Source organism: Crinia signifera, chromosome 9 (genome assembly GCF_055691185.1).
Source record: "Crinia signifera chromosome 9, ASM5569118v1, whole genome shotgun sequence".
In the NCBI taxonomy this organism is placed as follows: Eukaryota; Metazoa; Chordata; class Amphibia; order Anura; family Myobatrachidae; genus Crinia; species Crinia signifera.
This window is the reverse complement of record NC_139225.1, coordinates 37671015-37696210: the sequence shown is the minus strand read 5'-3', so window position 1 is coordinate 37696210 and position 25196 is coordinate 37671015. Positions and strand designations below refer to the sequence as shown.

At 44.4% G+C, this 25196-nt stretch overlaps 1 protein-coding gene across 6 annotated transcripts in view; it reads left to right on the top strand.

Moving 5' to 3' along the window:
* The window catches only part of IQSEC2 (IQ motif and Sec7 domain ArfGEF 2), a 188653-nt gene that overhangs the window by 69005 nt on the left and 94452 nt on the right, over positions 1-25196 (top strand). For 4 of the 6 annotated variants that reach the window (XM_083158839.1, XM_083158842.1, XM_083158845.1 and 1 more), the window contains one exon: positions 20280-20375. The exons of the other annotated variants lie outside the window; for them this stretch is intronic. In XM_083158839.1, the coding sequence (XP_083014965.1) occupies positions 20280-20375 (96 nt within the window). The remainder of the gene's footprint in view (positions 1-20279; positions 20376-25196) is intronic. 6 annotated transcript variants of the gene reach the window in all.

Below are 25196 nucleotides of genomic sequence, written 5' to 3'. Positions count from 1 at the left end.
TGTAGCAGGTAAACTGCATACCAGGTAAATCGGCATAAGCAAGAATGGTTACATGGCATTGCAGCATATAGGTGTCACAGCATAGTACACACTATACCGAAAGCTCCAGTGGTCCCTACTTAAGGCCACAACCCGGCCTATCACCTGGGCAGCTGTTCCACCACCAAGAGCAATGACTCTGCCCTAAAACCACTTCTATCAGGAGAGCACAGGTGCTGCTAATCAGCCCAACCCTGATCACTTTAGTTTTCCTGCTGCTGCTCTAAAACCAGGACTGGATCCTCCACATTATCTTCATGTGGAGGTATGCTGTCCCGGCCACTGTATACATTATTGGGTCATGCTGCTTATTCTGATATGAGTGAGGTGGACTTACATGCATGAAGGGACCGGTATAAGGCAGAGATGTGTAAGTAAATGCCACCTAGTGTCTCGGTGCAGGTACCTATGGGTGAGATGCCCTTTATGTGCCAAGTACTGTACACCACAGAAAGCAAGATGTGGGTGGATGACTATGGGTGACAAGCGTGCGCCGTTGTCTTGTGTCTCCATATAAATTTAAGGATGAAATTAGCAGCAGATGGGGGAAGGTTTGTGTCACATATTGAGCCTTTGCTATGAATCACAGAGTCAGGTTCTGCTTAGTAACGATATGAAGGCTGGTGGTAGAGAATCAGTAGGGTTACGTGTATCTACTGGAAGTTGTAGGAGGGGTGTGGTATATTTCCCCGTCAGTCGGGATTCCGACAGTCAATACTCAGACGTCGGAATCCCGACTGCACAGCGTGGGGAGCACAATGAAGCCCCTTGCGGGCTCGCTGTGCTCGCCACCTATTTTATTCTCCCTCTATGGGGGTCGTGGACCTCCACGAGGGAGCAGTTGGGATTCCGACGTCGGAGGAATGACTGTCGGAATCCCGACTGTCGGGGAGCCGTCCGGCACCCTGCAGGAGGTACCCTTTGTAGTTCCTGCTGTTTGACTGGTTCTCCATTCTGTGGAGGCCTTTGGTGATCAACAGAAGGTGTGAGGGTGGGTTGGGGACTCTTGGCACTTGGCATTCTCCCTCTCCTATGTGTTTTTTTTTTTATATTGTCCTTCCACCCCCTATTGCTCCCCTCCTACACCATGAAACTTTTATCAGACCACTTCAGCTGGAACTCGCAAAAGTGGTCTTGAAAGGAGCTCCGACTGTGTTTTCAATGGTTTAACCATTATCTAATGGAGGAAGCGATGTATTTATAGCGATGTCTGCACTTAATGGCTTCTGTACTGCTGTAGAAGTGAGTTCTGAAAACGACAACTTAAACGGCATTTTCTGAAGCGCTGCTATGTCTTCAGGTGACACCTACTAGTACGGGCCTTTTTGCAGGTATGCCTGCTTTATTTACTTTCTTGTTACCTGTCTTGTTACAGGTGAACATAAAGGACCACTTATGGCTTCCTGACATGTTACTACATACTTACCTGGGCTGACTGATCACCTGCTGACTAACCCTTGATGCTATTAACAATAAAATTGGACCGTTGAAGGATTGCTGTTTTATAAATACGGGCAGAGGCGCTGGCATTTCTGCAGAGCGCACAGCACCCAGGCTACTACATAGACTCCTCTGTATCTTATACAAATACACTTATCCAAAAATAAACCTAAAAAACACTATTTACACATGCATTTTCCTGTATACAACAAAGACAATGTTTCAATCATTTCTAAATATCCTGCGATCCTGCACATTCCATTGTGAGTGTCTACATTTATACTCTGCAAAGAACTTTAAAACAAATTTTCGGAAGATGGAACATCAGAGCAATAGACTCATAACAGGTGCACTAAACTTCAAAAAGTGGAGTGTGAAAAACAACCAGCCAATCAGCTCCTAGCTACCATTTTTCAAACCAAGCCTGTCATATGTCAGCAGCTGGTTGTTTTTCACTCTCCACTTTATCACTTTTTGAACCTTGGTGCATATGGCCGTTAGCATACTGGCGGTCAGAATAACAACACTGGCATCCAGTGGGGGGGTTAGGGTTAGGCTGCGGGGTGGGAGGGTTATGGTTTGGCTCAGTCTGGGTGGTGGGGGGGTTTGGGTTAGGCACTAGCGGGGTGGGTTAGGATTAGTGACTAGCAGGAAGAGTTAGGGTTAGGCAATAGTGGAGAGAGATAGGGTTAGGCACTAATGGGGAGGGTTAGGGTTAATCACTAGCGGAGAGGGTTGGGCACTAATGGGGAGGGTTAGGGTTAATCACTAGCGGAGAGGGTTGGGCACTAATGGGGAGGGTCAGGCACTAATGGGGAGAGTTAGGGTTTGGCACTTTTGGGGTAGCAGCATGCCCTGCTACAGTTTTGCTATTTGGCCATGATAAAACTGTTGCAGGGCATGCTGGGATGTGTAGTTGAACCACAGATGGGGAATGCCAAAGGTTCCCCATCCCTGGTTTAGGGGATGGCAGGGGAAAGGTACATATGCTTACTGGGTCTTTGTCGGGATTCCCTGCATTCGGATGCCGGCATCTGCATTATGACTGCTGGCATCCCCACCGCTGGTGACCCGTAGGCATTTACTTAGAATAATGAGGGTATTCTGGCATTTTCTGGCAAGGTTTCAGATTAGCACAATTTGCCCACATCTGCTTACATCAAGTAAAGCTGGGTAAACACTGGGCGATATATCGTTACCGAAATGCACGATACCGATATCGTTAATGATATATCATGAACATCGGTTACTCTGTATGCTCAATATCATTACTCATGCACGCTCCCGCACAGCGTTAACTACCCTCCCCGTTGTCTATACATGCAGCTCAGTCTGACATTATCACCAGTGACTGCATGTATGGAGGGGGGGAGTGGCGGTGATGTCACTGACTGATCATGTGAGCGATATCGCCAGTGTGCATGCAATATATCGTTAGCCCACGGCACTGCCGATATAGTTAATAATATCGGCTGCCGCTGGAACAGCTTGGTATGTACCCAGCGTTCGTCACATCCTTTTTCTGAGAGTCATGCAGGAACCCTTTTAAAAAGCAGCATTAAGTAAGTAGTTCTCTACAAACTTATAGTGGCATAACAAGTATATGAGAAGGCAGACTAAGATACAGATGTATCAAGCTACAACCAGCCAATCAGCTCCTACCTGTTATTTTTCAAACCCAGCCTGTAACATGGCAGTTAAGAGCTGATTGGCTGGCTGTTTATCACTCTCCATTTGATCACTTTTCGAAGCTTGATACATCTGGTCCTATATATTTACTAGGTTTCAGTGACCACACTGCGGTATGAGATGCTCTGCGTCTTATGGGCCAGATTTTCTAAGCTTCAAAAGTGATAAAATAGAGAGTGATAAACAGCCAGCCAATCAGCTCCTGTCTGACATTTTTCAAACACAGTCTGTGACACGGCAGGTAGGAGCTGATTGGCTGGCTGTTTATCACTCTCCTTTCATCACTTTTGATGCTTAGAGAATCTGGCCCATGTCTGATAATGTCATTGGTTCCTGGAACCGTGTTACGGATGCACAGTGGCTGCGTCAGGCAGATGTACACGTTCATTTCACCAACTAGAATTCTAAATTAGTGACCTTCATCACATTTTGAGTCACTGGCATTTTTTTTCTTGTATCTTCATGCTGCGCCCACTTACTGGTCATATTCTCCTAATGCATAATAAACGTGCATGTTCAATCTCAAAACAATGGGGAAACAATCGGCCCCTTCATTCAGTCATCATTATGTGACATCACTCTTAAATGTGGGAAACCTGTGGTGCTGTGGTACAGCTGGTAGGTAATGCTGGGAGTTGCAGTTCCACAACGCCCAGAGAAAGTCGGTTGCCTTCCCATGTGACACAAGAAAAGCAGTATTTGTAGATGGCTGTGTTCTGCAAGAAGTATGACGTTACTGCTGTCATTTGTGTCGCGTATGTAAATCAGTGGTTCTCAACCTCGGTCCTCAAGGACCCCCAACAGCGCACGTTTTCCAGGACACCTGGCTGTTGAACAGGTGCACTCATTAGTCACTGACACATTTTAAAAGATCACTGGTGGAGCTAATTATTTCACCTTTGTGTGAGGAAACCTGGAAAACGTGCACTGTTGGGGGTCCTTGAGGACTGAGGTTGAGAAGCACTGATGTAAATGATCCTCTGCAGCCATATACAGTAGTGTGTTCTTCCGCAGCCACCAGCATATTACCAGTGTCCTTGTTATAATGTGTAGGCTGATCCGTTACTTTCTACTACCAAGGTCCTTTCTAATGTCTTTCTTTTGAACCTTGAGTCGATCCATAGAAACACTTAGCTGGAAATGGATACAGCCCAGATGGTGATCCCTCCTCTTATATATATGCCACCTGCCTTGTGATGCTTGCGGCTTTCTCTGGGTTCCCCAGTCCCCTCCACCCATGTCTGCTGTGAGGAGACGAAGGCAGCGGGTTGCTATGTGAAGCTCCTTTAAGTAGGTGGGTGTTGCTAAGAGAGGTGAAAGACAGATGACAGAAGACAAGGTGTGATTTGACAATGCTGCTGGTAATTGACTGTGGTGAGTGTTGCGCCTGTGTGCCGACGCCTGATCATAGACGTATAGCGGTCTTCCTATACACACGCAGTACAATTGTATTTGGAAAATGTCCTTGGAAATGTGCGCGTTGACTCCTCGCTGACTCCTCTTCAAAAGTTATATGGTCATTAGGTTGACACGATTAATGTTGACATGCATTGGGTCGACCAGTAAAGGTGACAAAAACATGGGGAAGGTCAACACCTGCATTAGGTCGACAAATGGGAATGTCGACAGTCAAAAGGTCGATATGAGATTTCCATGGTTTTTTTCAGTCCTAACATTCACTACAGTTTGAATAAAATAGTGTGCCGAGTGCAGCGGTACACTTAGACGGCGTGTCAACATTTGGGACCTTCCGACCCTGTCGATCCTACCCATATCGACCTATTTCAGTGGTCGACCCAATGCATATCAAAATATCTGGCACTTTGTCTATGGGAAACCAGGTAGAAGCCTTCGGACTTTTGTAGAGAACTTACTAAGCAAAGGAACGTCTTCTCCTTGTGGGTTTACAATGTGTACTTTATCTATATATATATATTGCACCTGATTCAGATACGGTCACGGCATAAATGAAGGAGCCTCCTGCATGTGAGCCCACCAAAGCCATCGCATGCTCTGACACCGCATACTCCATAACAGGTGCAATGAACGTAGACTGCCAGAGTGCCTCCACAGCCACAGGAGCTGCCCCACTGGTTCCAGGATTTATGTGTACAATATTGCAGTCAAACGCAGAGAGATTCCACTGTGGGGTAGATGTATGAAGCAACGATGAGGGAGTAGAAGTGAGCCAGAGGAGAAGTGGCCCATGGCAACCAATCAGTATTGAAGTAGCATCTATAATTTGCATAATGTTAAATAAAACAGAGCAGCTGATGTGCCACTTCTCCTCTGGCTCACTCGTCCTCCCTTATCACTGCTTCATACATCTACCGTGAGCAGTATCACATAGGTACCTTAGAGCAAGCGAACGTTTCCTGATTATTGCAGCATCACACAGGTGGGAGACATTGCGCGTTTCAGCTTTCCTCCTACAAAGGATATCACCTCATTGAGGCTATCTGTTTATTACAGGCAGTGCTGCCAAGTGAGGGGTGGGGGGGGGGGTGGGGGGTGGGGGGCTACTACTTAGATAGGCCTAGGTCTGGTGGAGGTGCCCAGTGGGGCCCCTGTGAGGTAGCAGCAACCACTCTCACACGCCAGGGAGGTGCTTAAAGTACAATTTTTCTGTATTCTATTCTAAGAGTGCATAGCCACGCCTACCGCCATTAGACCACACCCCCTAAATGTACCTGGGTCTGGCCAGGCTCTCTACTCGCCTGATTACAGGGCTATGTCCTATTGTCTGCACAAAGCAGTGGCATTGCATAAATTTAATTGGGCGGTTAAATGATGGGACTGGTGGACCAATAACTTTATTTGGAAAATCGTTATATCTTCCAGTGTGGGATTTGTATGTGCACTGCAGCTTTGGCTAATCCATTTGCATCTGCCTTCTTCAGGTGACCCCTTAACATAGCCAGAGTCCCAGGAAACATGGCTGCCTGTAATGCAGAACCGGAAAATACACAGCACCATAAATAATACCATAAAGCCTTTGAGATGAACTCACCATATGTAGCTTAATTCCATCTTAATTTGTGGACCAGTGCAAGACAGATTTATTATGACCTTGAATTGATAAATCTTTTTGTTTATGCTCCAAAATCAGAATGTATTAGTATCTGCAAGGTACCAATGTCCAGGCGTCTGTACAGAGCTTTTTATATATGATACAAGATAGAGAAGCACCACCCAGCTAAGCTATAAAACAGGCAGCTTGCTACGTGTACTAGAAGTCACAGATATATTTATATCATCAGATATATCGTTTATTAATATCTGGAAGTGGTTTCCTTTGTCCTTTACACGTACAACCTTCTGGAAATGGATACATTGGTGATGGAAGGAGCTTGCTTTAATGAGCCCATTCTGTCTTGTTCAGAGGCAGGGTGTCCTACATATGGGTGTTCTATATTTACTTTCATAATACTGTGAGTAGAATCCCTTTTACCTGATGAAAGGGTTCCCCTCATACGGAATACTATTTCTGAGCGTAAATACAATTATTGTAATTATGTGGCTTTCTCAGCATGTGCTATACTACATGTATGGGTTTCCAAGGAATTTGTAACAGATAGGTTTGTTTTTCTTACATTGATATATGTTCATTACGAAGTTTATCATTCTTGCATCATACCCATTGATTAGTATATAATTGTGTGGAAAATATATTATCCAGCCCCAGTCACCAGCAAATCACTTCAACATCTATTTTATTACGCTGCGATGATGTGCTACAGCTGCATTCCTATAGGGGTTACCCGATCCCAAAGACATGCAGGGGGTGGGGCATGCTGGAGGTGGCAAATGCCGGGGATGGGAAATTCTGCAGGGGGCGGTAGGAAGTGGCATATGCAGGGGGTGGGACTGCTGTAATAACACTGAACCTGAGCTGGAATGAACTGAACCAAATCGAACGATTCTTGGCTGATGGACTGTTTTTAGATCAGGCATGTCCAATCTGTGGCCCTCCACCTTTTGTGAAACTACACATCCCAGCATGCCTTGCCGTTGTTTTAGCATTCCCTAATAGCAAAACTGTGGCAAGGCATGATGGGACTTGTAGTATCACAACAGCTAGAGGGCCATAGTTTGGCCATACCTTGTGTAGAAGATGCATTTTTACTTGAGGCGGGAGCACAGATTATAGGGGTTTTGTTGAGGTGTCCAGGCTGTATTTTAGATTTTATTTTGTGTATCCAAGTTGTCCTGTATTTATCTACTGCATAAAAGTGTGAGCTGCAAATCGGATGATGAAACCACTTGGGGGGGAGGGGGGTATTGCATTGGGAGGGGGAAGCATTAACAGCAACCAAAATCATGACAGGAACCAATTTTTTAAATACAATTTGTTACATGTCCTTACTGAGGTCCCACACTGTCTCCCCACATGCCCCAAACGGAGACTGGCTTGCTGCAATCTGATTGGTGGGTGATTCAGGTTGGCTCACAAAGCACATTTGGTTTGCTAATGGACAAAACCATGTGCTCTGCAGGTGGGTCAGATGAAACATGTGCAGAGAGCGTTAGATTGGGGGAGTTATTCTGTTTCTGTGCAGGGTAAATACTGGCTGCTTTATTTTTACACTGCAATATAGATATCAGTTTGAAGTACACACTCCGGGTGCCGAAGGACTCACCGGCATTTGGGATTCCGACAGTCATTACCCCAACGTCGGAATCCCAACTGCTAAAAACCTGACACATGGGCAGCGGTCCACGATGCCCATAGAGGGAGAATACAATAGGTGGCAAGCGTAGGTTCTTGTAAACCTTGGTCTGCCCATGAAGGGGTTAATAGCCCTTTAAGATCTAATAATATAAACTAAACTAATATTGTCACTCGAGGAGCATAATCATTTTTTATTTTCTTTGAAATTACCCTTTTCCTGTGCATCATTTTTTTTCTCCTAAATGTCCTGCCAAGCCTTCTGCTGCGCTGCAGATGTGTCACACACACACACACAGCACATCTATCTGGTATGTCTCCTTGGTACGGCTCCGGCGTCTGTATGCGCTTGGCATTGCGCTGCAGTGATCCCCCTGCCACGCAGCAATGTTTACTGTCAAAACAGCTTTTTTTTTTTTCTCTCCTGTGGATGAGTCCAGAACAAAATTATTTCTTCTGCTAGAATCCACCGCTCAGTTTTTCAACCAAGCCTCGTACTCGCGCTTCTGTTGAGCACCTCCAACCCTGCATCCCACAATGTCATCTGTTCCGACTCCCAGCCTCCGCAGATGATGATTGTCCGATTCCCCCCTTCTGTCAGGACACCACCGAATTTAAAAAAAATAAGGGGTTAAAAGGCAACTATCTCACTTCCATGTTGCATTGTCGTCGTCGTCGTCCCCCCCCAGTCGTTGCCTTGGAGACTGTAGCTGGTAAACTGTACAGGAAGAAAAAAAAAAGTCTCTTTCCAAAATTGCCCCTCCCTCCTATGTTAATTGCTAGGTGTGAGTCATTCTGCAGCTGTATTAGTGATGCTTTCCGCTGGGTCTGCCCTTCACTTGCTGCATCAAAGGGGGCACAGCCAGGTCCTGCACCCCTTTAGGCTATATTTAAGATCATTTAAAGGATTCACTTTTATTTCATTCTCCAGGGTACTCTTCAGATTTATTTCTGTTAGTGTAAAGCTCTTTATGGTCTGTCTCAATGAAATAATCCCGTGTGTGTGTGTGTGTGTGTGTGTATGCATGACATAGATCAAAGAGAGGAGGATCATGGCTACACTTTGCATTGTAGCCGGGAATTGCCTATATATAGCATTTAGAAGATGGAAATAACATGTGCTGCAAATGAAGTGTTAATGCATAGAGTAGCGATGAAATGGTTTTACCCATTGAGTATATAGTTAAAGCAAGTGTATGGCTGGTGATTGCTGCAGAAGATACATTGGGGCAGATGTATTAAGCCTTAACAAGAGATTATTAGCAAGGGTTATAAAGAGAGATAAACGTCCAGCCAATCAGCTCCTAACTGACTTTTTTCAAACACAGCCTGTAACATGGCAGTTAGGATGTGATTGGCTGGATGTTGATCTCTCTTTATCACCCTTGCATTTATCTCTTGTTAAAGCTTAATACATCTGCCCCATTGTTTGCACTTTGGAAATGTGCAAGCTGGGGATGCCTGTAATATTTATCTATTTATTACCAGTTATTTATATAGCGCACACATATTCTGCAGCGCTGTACTGAGAATATTCGAACATTCACATCAGTCCCTTCCCCAGTGGAGCTTATAATCTATATTCCCCACCACATATACACGCACACACAGACATTCTAGGGTTAATTTTTTTGGGAGCCAATTAGCCTACCAGTATATTTTTAGGGTTGTCGGAGGAAACCGGAGTACCCAGAGGAAACCCATGCAAGTATTGGGAGAATATACAAACTCTGCAACGTTAGAGCCATGGTGGGAATTGAGCCCATGACCTCAGCACTGTGAGGCAGTAATGCTAACCATTACACCATCTGTGCCATTGTGTCAACCTTCAGTGATCGACCCAATACATGTCGACCTAGTGACTGTATCCCCAAAGTCTTTGGGTAACTGCTGGTGTGCTATTTGTTTGGGTGCTTGGGTACCTGCATGGCCCCAGGTGACTACAGCTTTTTGGGACACACTGAAGAATCTAGCAGAACCAAGACATTCTACCTCCACTCCAGCATAGGGTAGTAGAGTTCGTTGTACACCAGCCGGTGAAAGCCTCTAGATCGCCAACCGTTTGTCTTCAGTCACACATTGCACAGAAACAGTAATGGTTTTAGGACATTGTGATGTCCCTCGGATATTCTCCTACATGATGCTATTATCTCTTATACCATATTATATCGCTTCTGTCAGAACAGATGACCCGTTCAGGCCTGTAACCTTATTCACATGGTCATAAATTGCACCTGGTCTTCTAGATAGATGTTTGTGTCCATCTCTATCCTTTTAGACTGCTACGGATACTTCTGTGGTAATTGTTTTTTTACAGATACTTTAATCTAACGCCAGGTCATTTCTGGCTCCAACGGAAATTGGTTCCCTATAGGCATCAGAGACGTTCAATATAACTCCATATCAATGTGCATCATGCTCCCTTTGCAAGCAGTGGTAATAGTGGGTGAGGGGACATCTAAATTACACCCCCTCCCATCCAACACATACTTTGTCATTTAACTAGATGCAAGCTGGAGGCCAGCTCTAAACTTTAAAGATGCCCTCACGTTCTCGTTTGGTAGTGAATCAAGTCGCATGTTAAGTCATTAGTCTGTCCCCCCCTGGCATGGGTTCCAAATACCTTCATTTTGGATTCTGCCCAGACCATTGTCATGAAATATTGAAGGATCTCTGCTGTCAGTGATGGAGCCCAAGGGTGCACAAACTGGTACTGCATAGAAGAAGGGCTATTAGAGGACAAGGCGATAAAGGTTCTGTACCTTCAGCTGTGGAACATTCCCAACATTAATTAACAAGTCTAATGAAGAGATTTGTTTTGTACAGTTAAGAGACATTAATATGTTTCATTGACAGTAGCACACATTACAATACTGATTCCTTTCCTGTTTGATAATGTTCTATGCTAACAACCTTTTATAGTAACTAGTGTACGATACCTAGACGCAGCTCCTGGTGTTCATGGTGTATATAGAACACTCCGTTCCTGGTAGCTAGTGTATAATACATAGGATGTATACTATATTTAGTGCCTTGTGGTACAGATTACTAGGGCAGTGGTTTTCAGAGCTGTCCTAGGTGATGCGGTCTAAATAACAGCAGTCGGGGTCGCGACTGCGGGATACTGACTTAGATCTCTTCACCTTCCCCCAAGGAGAGCACAAACAAAGTGCCTGAATCTTTAACCCATTGGTGTCTGTTGGGGAGGGTTTGAGAAGTGGTTTCTCTAGTTTTCTTTAAAGGTGCCCATACACTAGGCGATTTTCATGCAATGTCGGCTCTTTTCATGCGATTGCAGTGATCATTAGCATAAAGTGTCCAAATCGCAAGTATCTGACATGAGGTGTGATGTGCGGTCCCGTGCACAGAGCCTGCAACTTGCATCAGCTGCGAAAGACATCAGCTGGATCACCGCTGAGGCAGGGAGACGTGTGATTCTGCTGTCTGGGAAGGTCCAGGGTGGTTCAAGGGGGGATTGAAGGTGATTTCTCAAAAGAGAGATCAGTTTCAGACTTTCTTCCACCTGAGGGACTTTACAAAAGTAATGGCCATTATGAGGACACTTTGCCGATCTTAAACATAACCATTATCCATACCTAGATGACCTTCCTTTAAAGCCATCCTCTCCATCTCATAGAGGCTCCAGTTCCTGGGCATTATTCTGGACACATATCTCAGCACATATTCCTTCCGTTGGAGATCCACAGCTTTATAGAGTTGGTACGGATGGAACTGCAGCACAGACAAGTTTTAATTCATCTGTGCATGGGACTCCTAGGACAACTAGTGGCCTCTTTCGAGGCAATGCAATACGGTCGGTTTCACTACTGGTCCTTTCTTAACCTCTTGTCAAAATGGACAGGATCCTATCTTCATATGCACATGATGGTGCATTTTTCTACTCAGACTAGTGTTTCCTTAATCTGGTGACTACAAAATGCTCTCCTGTCAGGAGGTCTCAGATTTGGTATGTGAAACTGGGTACTCCTAACAATGGAGGCAAGTTTTCACAGCTGGGGAGCTATAACAGAACCGTCACTCCCAGTTTTATTTGACGGTTAGTGACTCAGAGTTGCCCATCATTTTTTTATTTTTTAAGAATGGTCTACGCATGTTACAAGGGGCAGCCCACCTGTTCAGGGGCCTAAATATAAATAGAAATATTGGTTAACAGTGGTTTCGCATAACTAAAGTTTAGGACTTAAAGTTTGCAACCAATGTTAAAAACTTCGTTTAACCAATCTTTTCTATCACTGTCACAGCCCTATTGAAAACGATCGTCTGCAATACAAGTGGTAGTGATAACCAATCAGCAGCTAAATTGTCTCCTGGTGTCCACCCTAAGACACCAATACCCACAAGTGGGACATAGACTTCAAAAATATACAAATTGAGACAAAAACAGCGCTTAAACTCCTGAAAGGCTGGGAGCTGTGGTTTAAATCCTCTTAGTCTGAGTTACACCTCTCCTCCATTCAGGGAACCAAAACTTACATTAAATTTCTGTCAGGTGTACATATAAAGGTATCTTTCAGTTCTCAGGCTTCATCCAATATAATGGCCGTAGATTGGAATTTACATTAGTGTTCTTACTTGCGTTCACTGAAAGGTATCTTTAACAACACCAGCAGGGGCAATGATGCATCCTTAACTTGCAATAATACATAAGAGAGAACTTATATTCTAGTTCTGTCTCGCGTTCACCAAAAGGTATCTTTAGATCCAATGAAGAGTCCACCTCCACATCACACAGGGGTTTATTAATCCAATAAAACACAGCAATCAAAAAGGCATAAAAAATGTATGAAAAGTTCATCAGGTACAAACGTCAGGGTCACGGGAGCCTGTTTAGCGGGGGTACGGAGTTCAGCGCTGTAGACGCTTAGAGCTCTCCTCCAGGAAATTACTTGGTCCCGGTAGCGACGTAGACAGCTAGCTGAAACTTAAATTTAAAGTTTGTTTCGGTCTAAGGTTCCCTGAATGGAGGAGAGGTGTAACTCAGACTAAGAGGATTTAAACCACAGCTCAGCCTTTCAGGAGTTTAAGCGCTGTTTTTGTCTCAATTTGTATATTTTTGAAGCCTATTGAGAACGAGTTGAGATCATTTGGTCTACAGTATGTTGGTCTACAAGCATTAGGTCCACACCATTAGGTCGATATGGGTCTAGGTCGACAGGACATTAGGTTGACGGTCAAAAGGTGGACATGGGGTTTTTCATGTTTTTTTTTTACTCAAATGTTGACACAGTCGACATGGACACAGTTTAAAGTGCATCTGGCACACTATGCAATAGTGCCTGTCGGCACATGTCGGCTCAAAAAAACAGTGAAAAACCCCATGTCCACCTCTTGACTGTCGTCCTAATGCTTGCGTCGACCTATCTCCATGTTGACCTAATAGTGTTGACCCAATGCTTGTCGACCAACATACTGTAGTAGACCAAATGACTGTATCCCTTGAGAACACATTTCATTTTTTTAACAGATATTTGATTGTTTGAGGGGAGGGGTGGGCTCTGTCGCCTCCCACCCCCTTCCTGGGTGCCATCTACCACAGTTGCCCTTATTCTGGTCCATTCGCACGGACCAGTATCTTCGCAAGGGCATCGATGGTGGGCGTATGCGCAGGGTCATTTCTGATTGATCGGCAGCTGCATTGAGGGCGTAAGGCAACAGGCCGGCCCATTTGCATCTGGGAACTCCCAGCGTTTCATGGGCATTCCCATGCTAATGCTGGGTGTGTCATGATAATGGCACGATGGTGCGGGGGGCGAGCAGCTGACTTCACCGGTTGTCAGCTGCTCGCCCACTTCCTGGTTGCTATGAGCAACCTTAGATGTGCGTGTGCCTTCCACAGTGTTCTACTATATCAACACCTGCCATCTGCAGGGGAGGCGGCCATTTTGTCTGCTGTTGCTAACCTATCTTCATTGCTTAGCTTATCAATGCATTGGGATTTTAATGTTTTTTAGTAGCAAAAAAACTGCTCAGCTCCACGAACCATACCATTGCGTGTGATCAGAATTAGGCTGTACTGTAAATCCTTTTTTGGAGGATTTATGGTTTAGCAATTTCTAAGGGTAGATATTGGTCTCTGCTTTTATATTGATAGAACAGTTTTGTGTAACAGAAAAATTTTAGATGGTAAACTCCTATGGGGTAGGGATTATACAATAATCTGCATAATATGATATTTATAGACATTGATATAATCTGTTCATTACATTTTTCACATGGTAGAGGAATACGACGCATCTGGGCCAATGTAAAATGAAAATTTATGACGTCAAATTATTTAAGCAAGGAGCACAAGAATCTTGGCATCTCCACGTATGTGTCAGGTTACATGCTGTTAGAGAGCGCCCTCTTGTGGATCTTCTGGAGCAGGTACTTTTTAATTGAGCGGCTGACATTTCAAACAAAAAAGAATGGTAATGTATTTAATTGTCCAATATTTTTATATAAGCTCCTGCAATAATTTTAGCATCAGCAATATTTTGGTGTAAGTAGTTAAATACCTTTTCCAATAATAATGCTTTTAAAAGCCACCTATACCAGGTCCTCAAGTACTCCCATGTTTTCCAGTTCTCCACACAGAATTACAAGTAAAATAATTTGCTTTACCTGAGGATCTTTTAAAATGTGTAAGTGAGTAATGAGTGCACCTGTGCACCTGCCAGGTAATCTGTAAAACATGAACTTTTGGGGGTCCTTGAGGACTGAGGTTGAGGACCACCGACCTATACGATGATCCATTGCTTGTGTGCATTGGATGCAGCCTTTTTGAGAGTGAAACCAATGTCACCTATCGGTTTACCATAAAGGCAGGCATCTCCGAGGTTCTTGTGAAAGGCCACATTATTTCTGGCTATGATCTGAAAGGGATGGATGACCTTATAAGCATATTATTTCAGATGTCTGGTGCTATGGCTTTGTGTTTTGACCGTGCATGTACTTGTAGTGAGCCGTAACCCAACTATATTAATGAGCCATTTGTCAATATGCACATAAAGCTGCCATGTGATTGGCGACTACTCTACCCATATGATTTATTGATCGTTTAAAGGGCAAGTAACATTCTTACTGTAGTACGTCGCTTCATCGTTATCTAGCACAGTTGTTTTTTAGAGTCTTCATTGATGGTTTTGACAAGAGAACGGTCTTCTGTCCTACTGAATCAGTGGTTCCCAACCTCGGTCCTCAAGTACAAAAAAGCAAGAAGAGTCAGCGCTGGCTATACCAATGAATGGATCAGACGGTTCTCAAAAGTATAACAAATTTAATAATGCAGTATAATATACAATGATAAAAAAAACATAAAAAAAATAAGATTAAAAAGGTGTGAATCAAATAGACTGAATGTCCAATATTTTCTTTAAAAAGAATATCACCGGGATATTTGGATAAATAGGCACTTATTGACTGACATATATGTTACCATCCTGGGTGGTCTGGTTGGTAGATGAATCCAGACTGGTGATCGATTGTGTCCTTAGGTGTCCTATAATTTCAAGGACTCACGGTTCCCACTTGTACTGATTGCCTCTTGTTTTGCTGGAAAAAATTAGGGATCGTGCTGTTATCCCAATAAGACAGGTCCAGTATTGATTGAGGAGAATCTGTGGGTGGATCGGACCAGTCACCAAATGGTCAGAGATGGAGTCAGTCGGCCAGGTATTGTGCAGCTCAACGCGTTTCCCCGGAAGGTTTGTGAATCCGGCTTCTTCAGGAGCACTTGCTACCAACCAGACCACCCAGGATGGTAACATATGTGTCAGTCAATAAGTGCCTATTTATCCAAATATCCCGGTGATATTCTTTTTAAAGAAAATATTGGACATTCAGTCTATTTGATTCACACCTTTTTAATCTTATTTTTTTATGTTTTATTTATCATTGTATATTATACTGCATTATTAAATTTGTTATACTTTTGAGAACCGTCTGATCCATTCATTGGTATAGCCAGCGCTGGCACTTCTTGCTTTTTTATCCTTTTACCCCTTGGGGTCTGACAACCCCGTGTCAGCTGCTGATTGGTTGCGCACCACGCACACACACTACTTTTTTTCCATTTTTGATCGGTCCTCAAGTACGCCATACAATTCAGGTTTTCCAAGTCACCCAGCCGTGCAATGTGTACCACTAACTGTTACATTTTCGAAGTCCACAGGTGACCTGGTAAATGTGAACTGTTGGGCCCCTACCACCCAGCTGCTCTACCACCCATTGCATCTTTTAGCAAACATTAATGAACTACTTTTGCACATTACACAAACCTTCCAACTCTCTTACGCATAAGGCCCTTTATTTCAATTCATTTTTTTTCTTTTGCATTCCAGAGCATGCACCATTGGTAGCTATATCCAATACTTTGCAATATTATCCAGAGAGGTCTATGAATGACGTGTTATAGATCATTGCCAACTCTATTTTTTATATTATTAGTTTATATCAGGGATGGGGAACCTTTGACCCTTCAGCTGTTGTTGAACTACACATCCCAGCATGCCCTGCAACAGTTTTGCTATTTGGCCATGCTAAAACTGTTGCAGGGCATGCTGGGATGTGTAGTTCAACAACAGCTGGAGGGACAAAGGCTCCCCATCCCTGGTCTATATAATCTGCAAAAATGAAAGCCGAAATCTTTACTTTTGAGACTATTTAAAAACACTCGGGGCGAGATGTGTGAGATGCCTTGGAAAGTGATAAAATGGAGAGTGGTAAACATCCAACAAATCAGATCCTACCTATCACTTTTCAAACACACTTGTGACATGGCAGTTAGGAGCTGATTTACTGGTTGTTTAGCGTTCTCCATTTTATCACTTTTCTAGCTTAGTACATCTCGGCCCCTACATCTCTCCACTGGATGTACAAATCTATACTTAAGGCTTATTCACGTTCAAAGCTGGTCAACGCCAATGTAAAATTGTCTAATTCATCCGGTTACCTATTACATAGACTTCTCTCTTGCATAGACACCCCTCCGTGCTAAACTGCTAAACTCCTGTCCAGACTTTCTGCAGGAACCGCTAACCTAAGCAAAGGTTTGTACACCTTACTAATAACTATTGGACAAAGACAGTGTCAGTAGTTCCCGGCGACTTGACAGGCTGCATTTGGATGAAAGTTATTTAAAGAAAAAAAAATCCAATAAAACAAGTACCATTATTTGAAAGGAAAATGTAATTAATCCGCTTTGCTAGTACCTTTCACCTGTCATTGGGGTAAGGACTGTATGAGAACATGGGTCCACGCAGATTCCGGGGCCTAAATGCAGAGTCATTTGAATTTATTGCGTTTAACAGAAGTGAACACAAGAAAAATGTCTATGGTCTGCTATGCAGGGCTGTAACCATCTCAAGATGCCTCTGGGTGTTCTCCTGATTTTCTAGATGTCCTCATATCTGTGCGCTTTCATCTGTGCTAGGTGATAACAATGCACCTGCAAGCAGGCATATAACATACAGGCATGCATTGCTCAATATAGATGAGATCTGAATGTGGGCGACTTAATCTGCTGAACTCATTTTGGATCGCGAGCCGTTCAAACCCATACAATGATACCTGCAACAGCCTCATATTTTATAGGATAACTGGTAAAATCACCTGAATTCCTAGTGGCCAATGGGTGTGACTAATACTTGAGCCTATCCATTTTCTTCTTTTCCAAGTTCCTTCCATTACCACATGACCACTCACATACGGACTGTAGAAGAGACTATCTATTTAAATTGTGCTCTTTTCTTTCTTCTCCATTTCTGTTTTGAGACCTCTGCCACCATAGATCCACTGGTCTATGGTTCGACAACTCTTCTAATAGTCAGCTTTTGAGTAAAGTAAAATTATGTGTCAAGGTTTCCGTCTACACCGCTGTGCACAATCTGAGTTTGCACCCTGCATGGTTATAAACTATCCAGTTGTAGCATCATGCGAATAGATTGGTGGTTTCATTGGTGGAAACAACTTTGTATCCCTCTTGTATAGGCAACTCTTATGCCTTTTTTTAGTGCTCTTACCCTTTTACCCAGTTTCCCTGAACCATCCATTTCCTAACTTGTAACCATTTCTACATGCTCCCATTCCTATATCTGTCTCATTGTTCATCTCTCTTTCTCTTCTCTTACTGTCTCTCCTTTACTGTATGTAACGTAGTCACAGCTGAGTCTCTTGTGTCTATTGGGTTGTGTAGCCGTAGCAGTTTGTGGTTGTGTTGTGCATGTTGGGTGCCTATAGGTTTATAATGAGACCTGTAGGTGTTTGGATTGGGGTGATATGTTTTGTATGTTGTTTTTTTTAAATTATTATTTACTCGCAGTTTTATATTTACTTGCATTTTTACATTTTGGTCAGAGGACGGTGCTTGCAATAAATCAAGACCGAAAAAGTGCCACACAACCAACAATGAACACCCCAATGAAGTGCATTGGAATTGGGAGGGTTTTTTTTTTAATCCAAATTCCATTTCTTGGAAATATTACACACATGTAGACACCTGTAGATACAGTCCTTTTTGAGCGTACATTGTACATAGCATCAGTTGGATGTTAAAAGTTGTGTTTAGTTGCCCTTTATGCATACAATTAACAAATATCTGGTGTCTTATCCATTGCTGATCTTAATGTGAGTCTAACACCTACATACTGCGGATACAGGTATTTTATGTCTAATCTAGTAGCTATTACAATGCAGTCTATTGGTTTACTAATGCATCACTGAGTTACACAGTGGGGACAGCCATTTTGTGAGACAAACCAATCATCTTAGAAATGGAGGTGATCTTTTAGATGACTAGATTTTTTGAATTTTCTTAAATATTGGTTCAGCATAAAATGGTGGCCACCCTCTGTTTGCATGTGAGTGGTACACATTAAGGATTGTCTTAAAATATATTAATATCTACGGAGTATCCCCTTTGTTCATTTTTTGGACAGAACATCTGTTCCTTGGCCCCTAGTAAAAAAAGGTGGTATTTAGCCTGACGATTGTTTGTCACAATGTGCACTGTGAGGCATCGCCCATAGCAGGTTATTAAGGGAGAAAACCTTGTTGGTGTGTTGCCCACACCTCTATAGAACTGAAAGCAGGAACAAGTAATGTGCCAAGTAGTAGCAGCAGCAGCAGCAGCAGCAGCAGCAGCAGCAGCAGCAGCAGCAGCAGCAGCAGCAGCAGCAGCAGCAGCAGCAGCAGCAGCAGCAGCAGCAGCAGCAGCAGCAGCAGCAGCAGCAGCAGCAGCAGCAGCAGCAGCAGCAGCAGCAGCAGCAGCAGCAGCAGCAGCAGCAGCAGCAGCAGCAGCAGCAGCAGCAGCAGCAGCAGCAGCAGCAGCAGCAGCAGCAGCAGCAGCAGCAGCAGCAGCAGCAGCAGCAGCAGCAGCAGCAGCAGCAGCAGCAGCAGCAGCAGCAGCAGCAGCAGCAGCAGCAGCAGCAGCAGCAGCAGCAGCAGCAGCAGCAGCAGCAGCAGCAGCAGCAGCAGCAGCAGCAGCAGCAGCAGCAGCAGCAGCAGCAGCAGCAGCAGCAGCAGCAGCAGCAGCAGCAGCAGCAGCAGCAGCAGCAGCAGCAGCAGCAGCAGCGTAAAAACCAAGCAAACTTAATGATTTTACCCTTAGACCAGTCAGGATCAAACAGATGTTGTAAAACTACACATCCCAGCATGCTTTGCCAAAGTATTAATATTCCCTAATCGCAAAACTGTTGCAAGGCATGATGGAACTTGCCTGCTATACTGTAGATTGTTTGTTAAGCCTGCCCACACAATGGCGGTTTCCAGCGTTTTCTGGTGACAGGTTTATTATAGTTGTGGTGTCCTCTGACTGTTACAGATTACAATCTATGTCATGCAGTGCTTCTTGGAGATACCTTCAAGCTGGTGCTGGCCGTCTGTCTCCTGTCACTGTTCCAGATTTTATTTCCTGTACACCCCGTGCGAGCGCACGGAGGGAAGATAGCTGGGAGGAAGCGGCTTTCATAATTACAGTAAAAGAAGGGATTGGCTGGGGCTGTTATGTAGTTTTCATCCTGCCTAGGGCACAGCAAGCGAATGCCCCCCTCAATTTGTATACGTTTCTCAACAGTAGGTGGTTGATTTAAGACAAAGTAGTCAAACTGTTAGGCATGCATCCCTGAACAGCATTGGCAATGCCCAGCTGACTCCTAGGGTAAATACTGCACTTTTGCTGGTCCGAGCTGTGTGTTTGCCTCTTATTTGGGCCCATGTGTCCTGTCTTAGGATCAACGCTGTCACTGTTGTCTTGTGTTTGAGTTCTGTCTTTTTCTTGACTCTGTGTTTTTTTTTCTTTTTCTCTCTCCCTCCCCCAAATCCCCCCCCTCTTCTTGTCCTCTTTTTTTCAAAATCTTTCTCTCCTTCCTCCCTTTTCTATCCCCTGACCTCCATTCTTTTCCTATTTCTCTCCCTCCATCCCCCCTTTCTCTGTACCCTGTAGGTCTTCCTCGTCTCACACTCTCCACCAGTACTGCTGCCCCGCTCAGTCGCAGCTCTGCATGCAGCTAGCCCCCCCCGTCAGGCACACTGACTGCAGGTAAGAGCTGGAGCGGCAGGCTTCACACTGCCCCCACCCCTCCCCCCTTCATCCCAACACAGACTGGTCCAGTGCCCCTCACAGACTGGGCCGGTGACATCACCTCCTGCACCCATATACTGTCTTCCAACACATATGTCACGTGTTTGTAATCTCATTGATTAACACCATCATTGCAATTCAACACATCTACAGCCCACCACCACTCCAACCTAGAGTCTTACCAAGTCTTTCTTGGTTCCCACCATCCTCTGCTCAGCTGATTTATAATGAAACCCGTCTTTTGACAGTCTTTGTTGTGGTGTTGCTTCAGTCTGTGATGCACATTAGAAGGGTACCTGTTACCTATACATAGCAGATGCAGCCAATCGGATGTCCATATTAATATTTATGCAAATGCAGCTTATTACAAGCTGGAAACATTCTGACGCCTGAGGAATTTTTAGCTGGTGCCTCAGTCATGTAAGTAGTCCCTACACAAACTATTGACTCTGCCCATAAATGGCAGCCTCCTTTCCTGTACAAGTCTAAAGAAAAAAAGAAGGAATTATGCCTTCAAGGTCAAATAGGGGGTATTTGGGGAAAGCATTTGAGTCTTTCTCAAAATGGAGTCCATAACTTATGTGTAGACCTCAGACTACCATTTTGTCGGCTGAACCAATATTTATAACTCTGCAGCTCATGATCCTACTGGGCACCAATGACATCACCCCCACTAATTCCTGAGGAATTGTTGTCATTAAAGTCCTTTCTGTATTGGTTTAGTTTGCAAGATGGCGGACTCCACTGTATGTAGACAGTGACCACATATCAAGAGTGGTAGGTTCCCTGCTACTTTTTTCTCTTTTCCACATTAATGGAGGATGCCGGCTCCATCAAAGTAATAAACTGGTAAAAATTCTCCTCAGAATTTGGATGGTGGGAACAGAAGGCAAGGTGGTTTCTAATAAATGGGAACTACAACCAGGAAAAATAGCTTAGTTATTGTTAAATGTAAAGACTTTCATAAAATAAGTTTCATCATATTAATCACATTCAAGTTCTCATATTTGTGTTTAGTTCCCATTTAAATTAAGGAAGTGTAAAGAAGGCAGATTTATAACCAATCAAAACAGCGATAGTACAGTTTACTTGTGCTACTGAAATAGGTCAATTGCAGTATATAACAATTTGCGCCACCTGTAATGTGTTATATTCAGTCTCAACATATCAAAATCTTGTTTAAGTGGTGGCATCGAACTCTAAAATGGCAAAATACCTTATTGGGACATTATCATGAAACAATGTTTTTTTTTTTTTTTTTTTATAAACTATATCCTATATATAGAATGTTTCTTCTGAATATTTTATTGATGTGGAATCTCTGTGTTTGCATGTCTTGTTTTCTGTAATATAGGGAGTGTTCTGTGTCATTAAACCATACTTGGCACCTACACAAAATGCAGGCAGCCATTTTGTGTGCTTGGCTAATATCCATTTAATAGGAAACTGTGGCTTCATTGAGACATAAAGTGAACCAAAGTTCACTGAAACATAGCCTGTCATCCCATTGGAAGCAGTGACATTTTAGTAAGTGCCCTATACCCAAAACCCATTGGGATCACTGGATGTAGGTCTGTGTTAAATAATTGTTTTCCCCATAATAACTTGCTATAGGCCTGATGTTTTTTTGTTTAACTAGAGACCTAACACAGATCTAATGCATGTAAATGTGCGCTGACTGCTTGTCCAGAATGACTAAGCCATTCTGCTTAGAACTATTAAATATAAAATGGTTTATTAGTTGGAAAGTTCCAATAGTTGGAAGTATTTTTCAAACTTGCTTCCAAGTCAGAGCACTGGGAATTACTTTGGTCAGCCATTTTTAATGGGGCTTCTCCGTTGCTCTCTTAGCCTTGATGTATGCGGTTGAGCAGGTAGACCAATCAGAGACAGAGACAGCAGTGAAGAGACTGTGGCTTGTGATTGGTCATCTCTCTTGTTCAACCCTCTTCCCCTATTTGAAGATGATATTTGTAGTTTCCTACATTGAAGAGCTGCATGTAGGATTACCTGGGGGTCCATCTTGGGGGATACTGCACTGTTTTTATTGCAGCTTCATTAATCAAAATTATACCAATAATAATAGTAATATATAGTTAACATTTCCTGGGTCTTCATTCTTGTTTACCCCTTATCTGCAAGGCCATTAGCTACCCATTCTAATCCAACTTTCCTAGAACACAGACACAGGCTGTATTGAGATGATATAGTCCCCTTTCTACTACACCCAGTAACGTGAGACAACGTAGAGCAAGGGGATTCCTGTCACTGATAAAATGCATTTGACTCTGGTTGTGACCCAGGAATGTGTCAGCACACCATCTTATCTTCCTGCCACAGTACATCAGCTTCAGTGTTTTGAGTGACTAGGATAGAAGATTCTTGCAGGGTGGGTTCTGCTCTAGCTTTTTGGCTAAAGACTATTAGCTGTAATTAGCTATAACGGTCTTATACTTCATTTGTTTCATGATCTTGTCCCATTAATGAAACCTGTATACATAAACGTGTATGATTAAAATAGAGTTTGGTAACATTTACTTCTGATCAGTAAGAAGAGACACTTCTGATGTTTTCAGGTTTAAATGGCGACTCTCAGCAAAGTCACCTGTTTAGGTTTTAGGCATTTCGGTACTTGTTTCCTATCTGGGCGCCCAGGTTTTCTACGTACGGCACCGTAATGAAATCGGATCGAATCGCATCGTACACATACACGATATTGAACGATGCGATGCGATGCGATCCGATTCGATTTCCCATAGGAAACAATGTGAAATGGCTCAATTTAGCCAAATTCTCATAGGAACAATAGTAAATGGGCCAAAAACACCCCATAACATTGAAATGTCCCCCCAAAAGTAGTTTACGCCACCCCGCCATCAACGTGAACCCGAAGCGTGGCGAGCGCAGCGAGCCCGCGAGGGGCGGCGGTACGCGTCCTCCGACCTTTTCATGCCCTACTATCCACGTCGGCGTGGAGTGAGAATAGAATAGTGTGGCGAGCGCAGCGAGCCACCGAGCCCGAAGCGTGGCGAGCGCAGCGAGCCCCGCGAGGGGACGCGGATACCTTCACAGTTATACGCGTCCCCTCGCGGGCGACGCGGACACCTGGGAAGCCCGCGAAGGGACGCGTTTACCTGTGAAGGTATCCGCGTCCCCTCGCGGGGCTCGCTGCGCTCGCCACGCTTCGGGCTCGGTGGCTCGCTGCGCTCGCCACACTATTCTATTCTCACTCCACGCCGACGTGGATAGTAGGGCATGAAAAGGTCGGAGGACGCGTACCGCCGCCCCTCGCGGGCTCGCTGCGCTCGCCACGCTTCGGGTTAACGTTGATGGCGGGGTGGCGTCAACTACTTTTGGGGGGACATTTCAATGTTCAGGGGTGTTTTTGGCCCATTTACTATTGTTCCTATGATAATTTGGCTAAATTGAGCCATTTAACATTGTTTCCTATGGGAAATCGAATCGGATCGCATCGCATCGCATCGCATCGTTCAATATCGTGTATGTGTACGATGCGATGCGATCCGATTTCTCTACGGAGAATAGCATGGTGCGCAATTAACTTAGTGGGCGCCCAGATAGGAAACAAGTACCGGCATTTCTCCCTCTGTTATGGAATTACAATGGCAAGGCATGCTGGGCCTGGTAGTTCCATCGCTGCCAGAGAGCCTCCATTTCCTGTAAGGCAATCGAACTATACTATGTGCAACTCGAGTCATTTCATGAAATACTTATTAGGACCTACTCTAGACCAGGGGTGGCCAAATATGTCCTCAAGATCTACCAACAGTTCATGTGTTTCAGGCGACCTGAGGATCTATAGTAGGAATGATGACGCATGTTTAAAAATGTTAGTTAGTAATGACGACAGCTGTGCACCAGCTAGGTGTTTTGGAAAACGTGGATCGTTGGTAGATCTCGAGGACCGGTTTGGCCACCCCTGTTCTAGATCATCCATCTGTGCTCATCTACTTTCATAGCATCCTCTGTTAACCCAAGTTCCTCCTCACCGTCGTCTCCAGCCAGCCTTGCCTCATCTCATCCCTATCTTCACTGGAATTTTACTTGTTCGTGATTCGTGTCCCTGCTTCCTGCCGTCATTTTCATGGGTTGTTTCATGTCACCAAGTTTCTCTGACCACAGACTCGCTACCATCTCTCACGTTGCAATGGAAACACCCCTACATCTTTACCTCCCACTCTGCTCCCCCTGTGTCTCTCCGCAGGGGTGGTGATGACGACGAGGAGGAGGTTGTCCATCAGTTTTGCTGCCCTGCCTCTGAGTGCAGCAGTCCGTCCTCCAGGTAACATGGAGAGACTTGGTCCCTGCCTCCCACTCCCCTGGACTTCTGCCATCTCCCCTCTCCCTGTCCTCTGGATCGCAGGTTAACGTCAAGGATTGGCTGCTCCGTGCCTTGAAGGGTGTTCATCGGAGGGCTGTGACTGAGTATGGACCTTTTATATGCTTCAGCATGGATTCAGCACTGACAACTTTTCTCCAGGGGAGGGGGGTCCACTCGCTGAGTGACCAATCCCATCATTGTCTGACCTCTTTGTGCCTCCTGCTTCAACACGCCAACACAGCGAAGAGATAGCCGCTAATCTCTGTACACAGAAACGCACAGACACCCAACACATGCTGCCCCGAACCTCATGTCCGTCAGTCGCAGGAACTTGGACCGATCCTGCCTGTGGCAGATCTTCACTGAATCATCCCCTACTTTCTTCTCTCAGGGGGGCTGTGAAGAGCTCATCCTTTTGTGAAACCAAATGGCGTGAG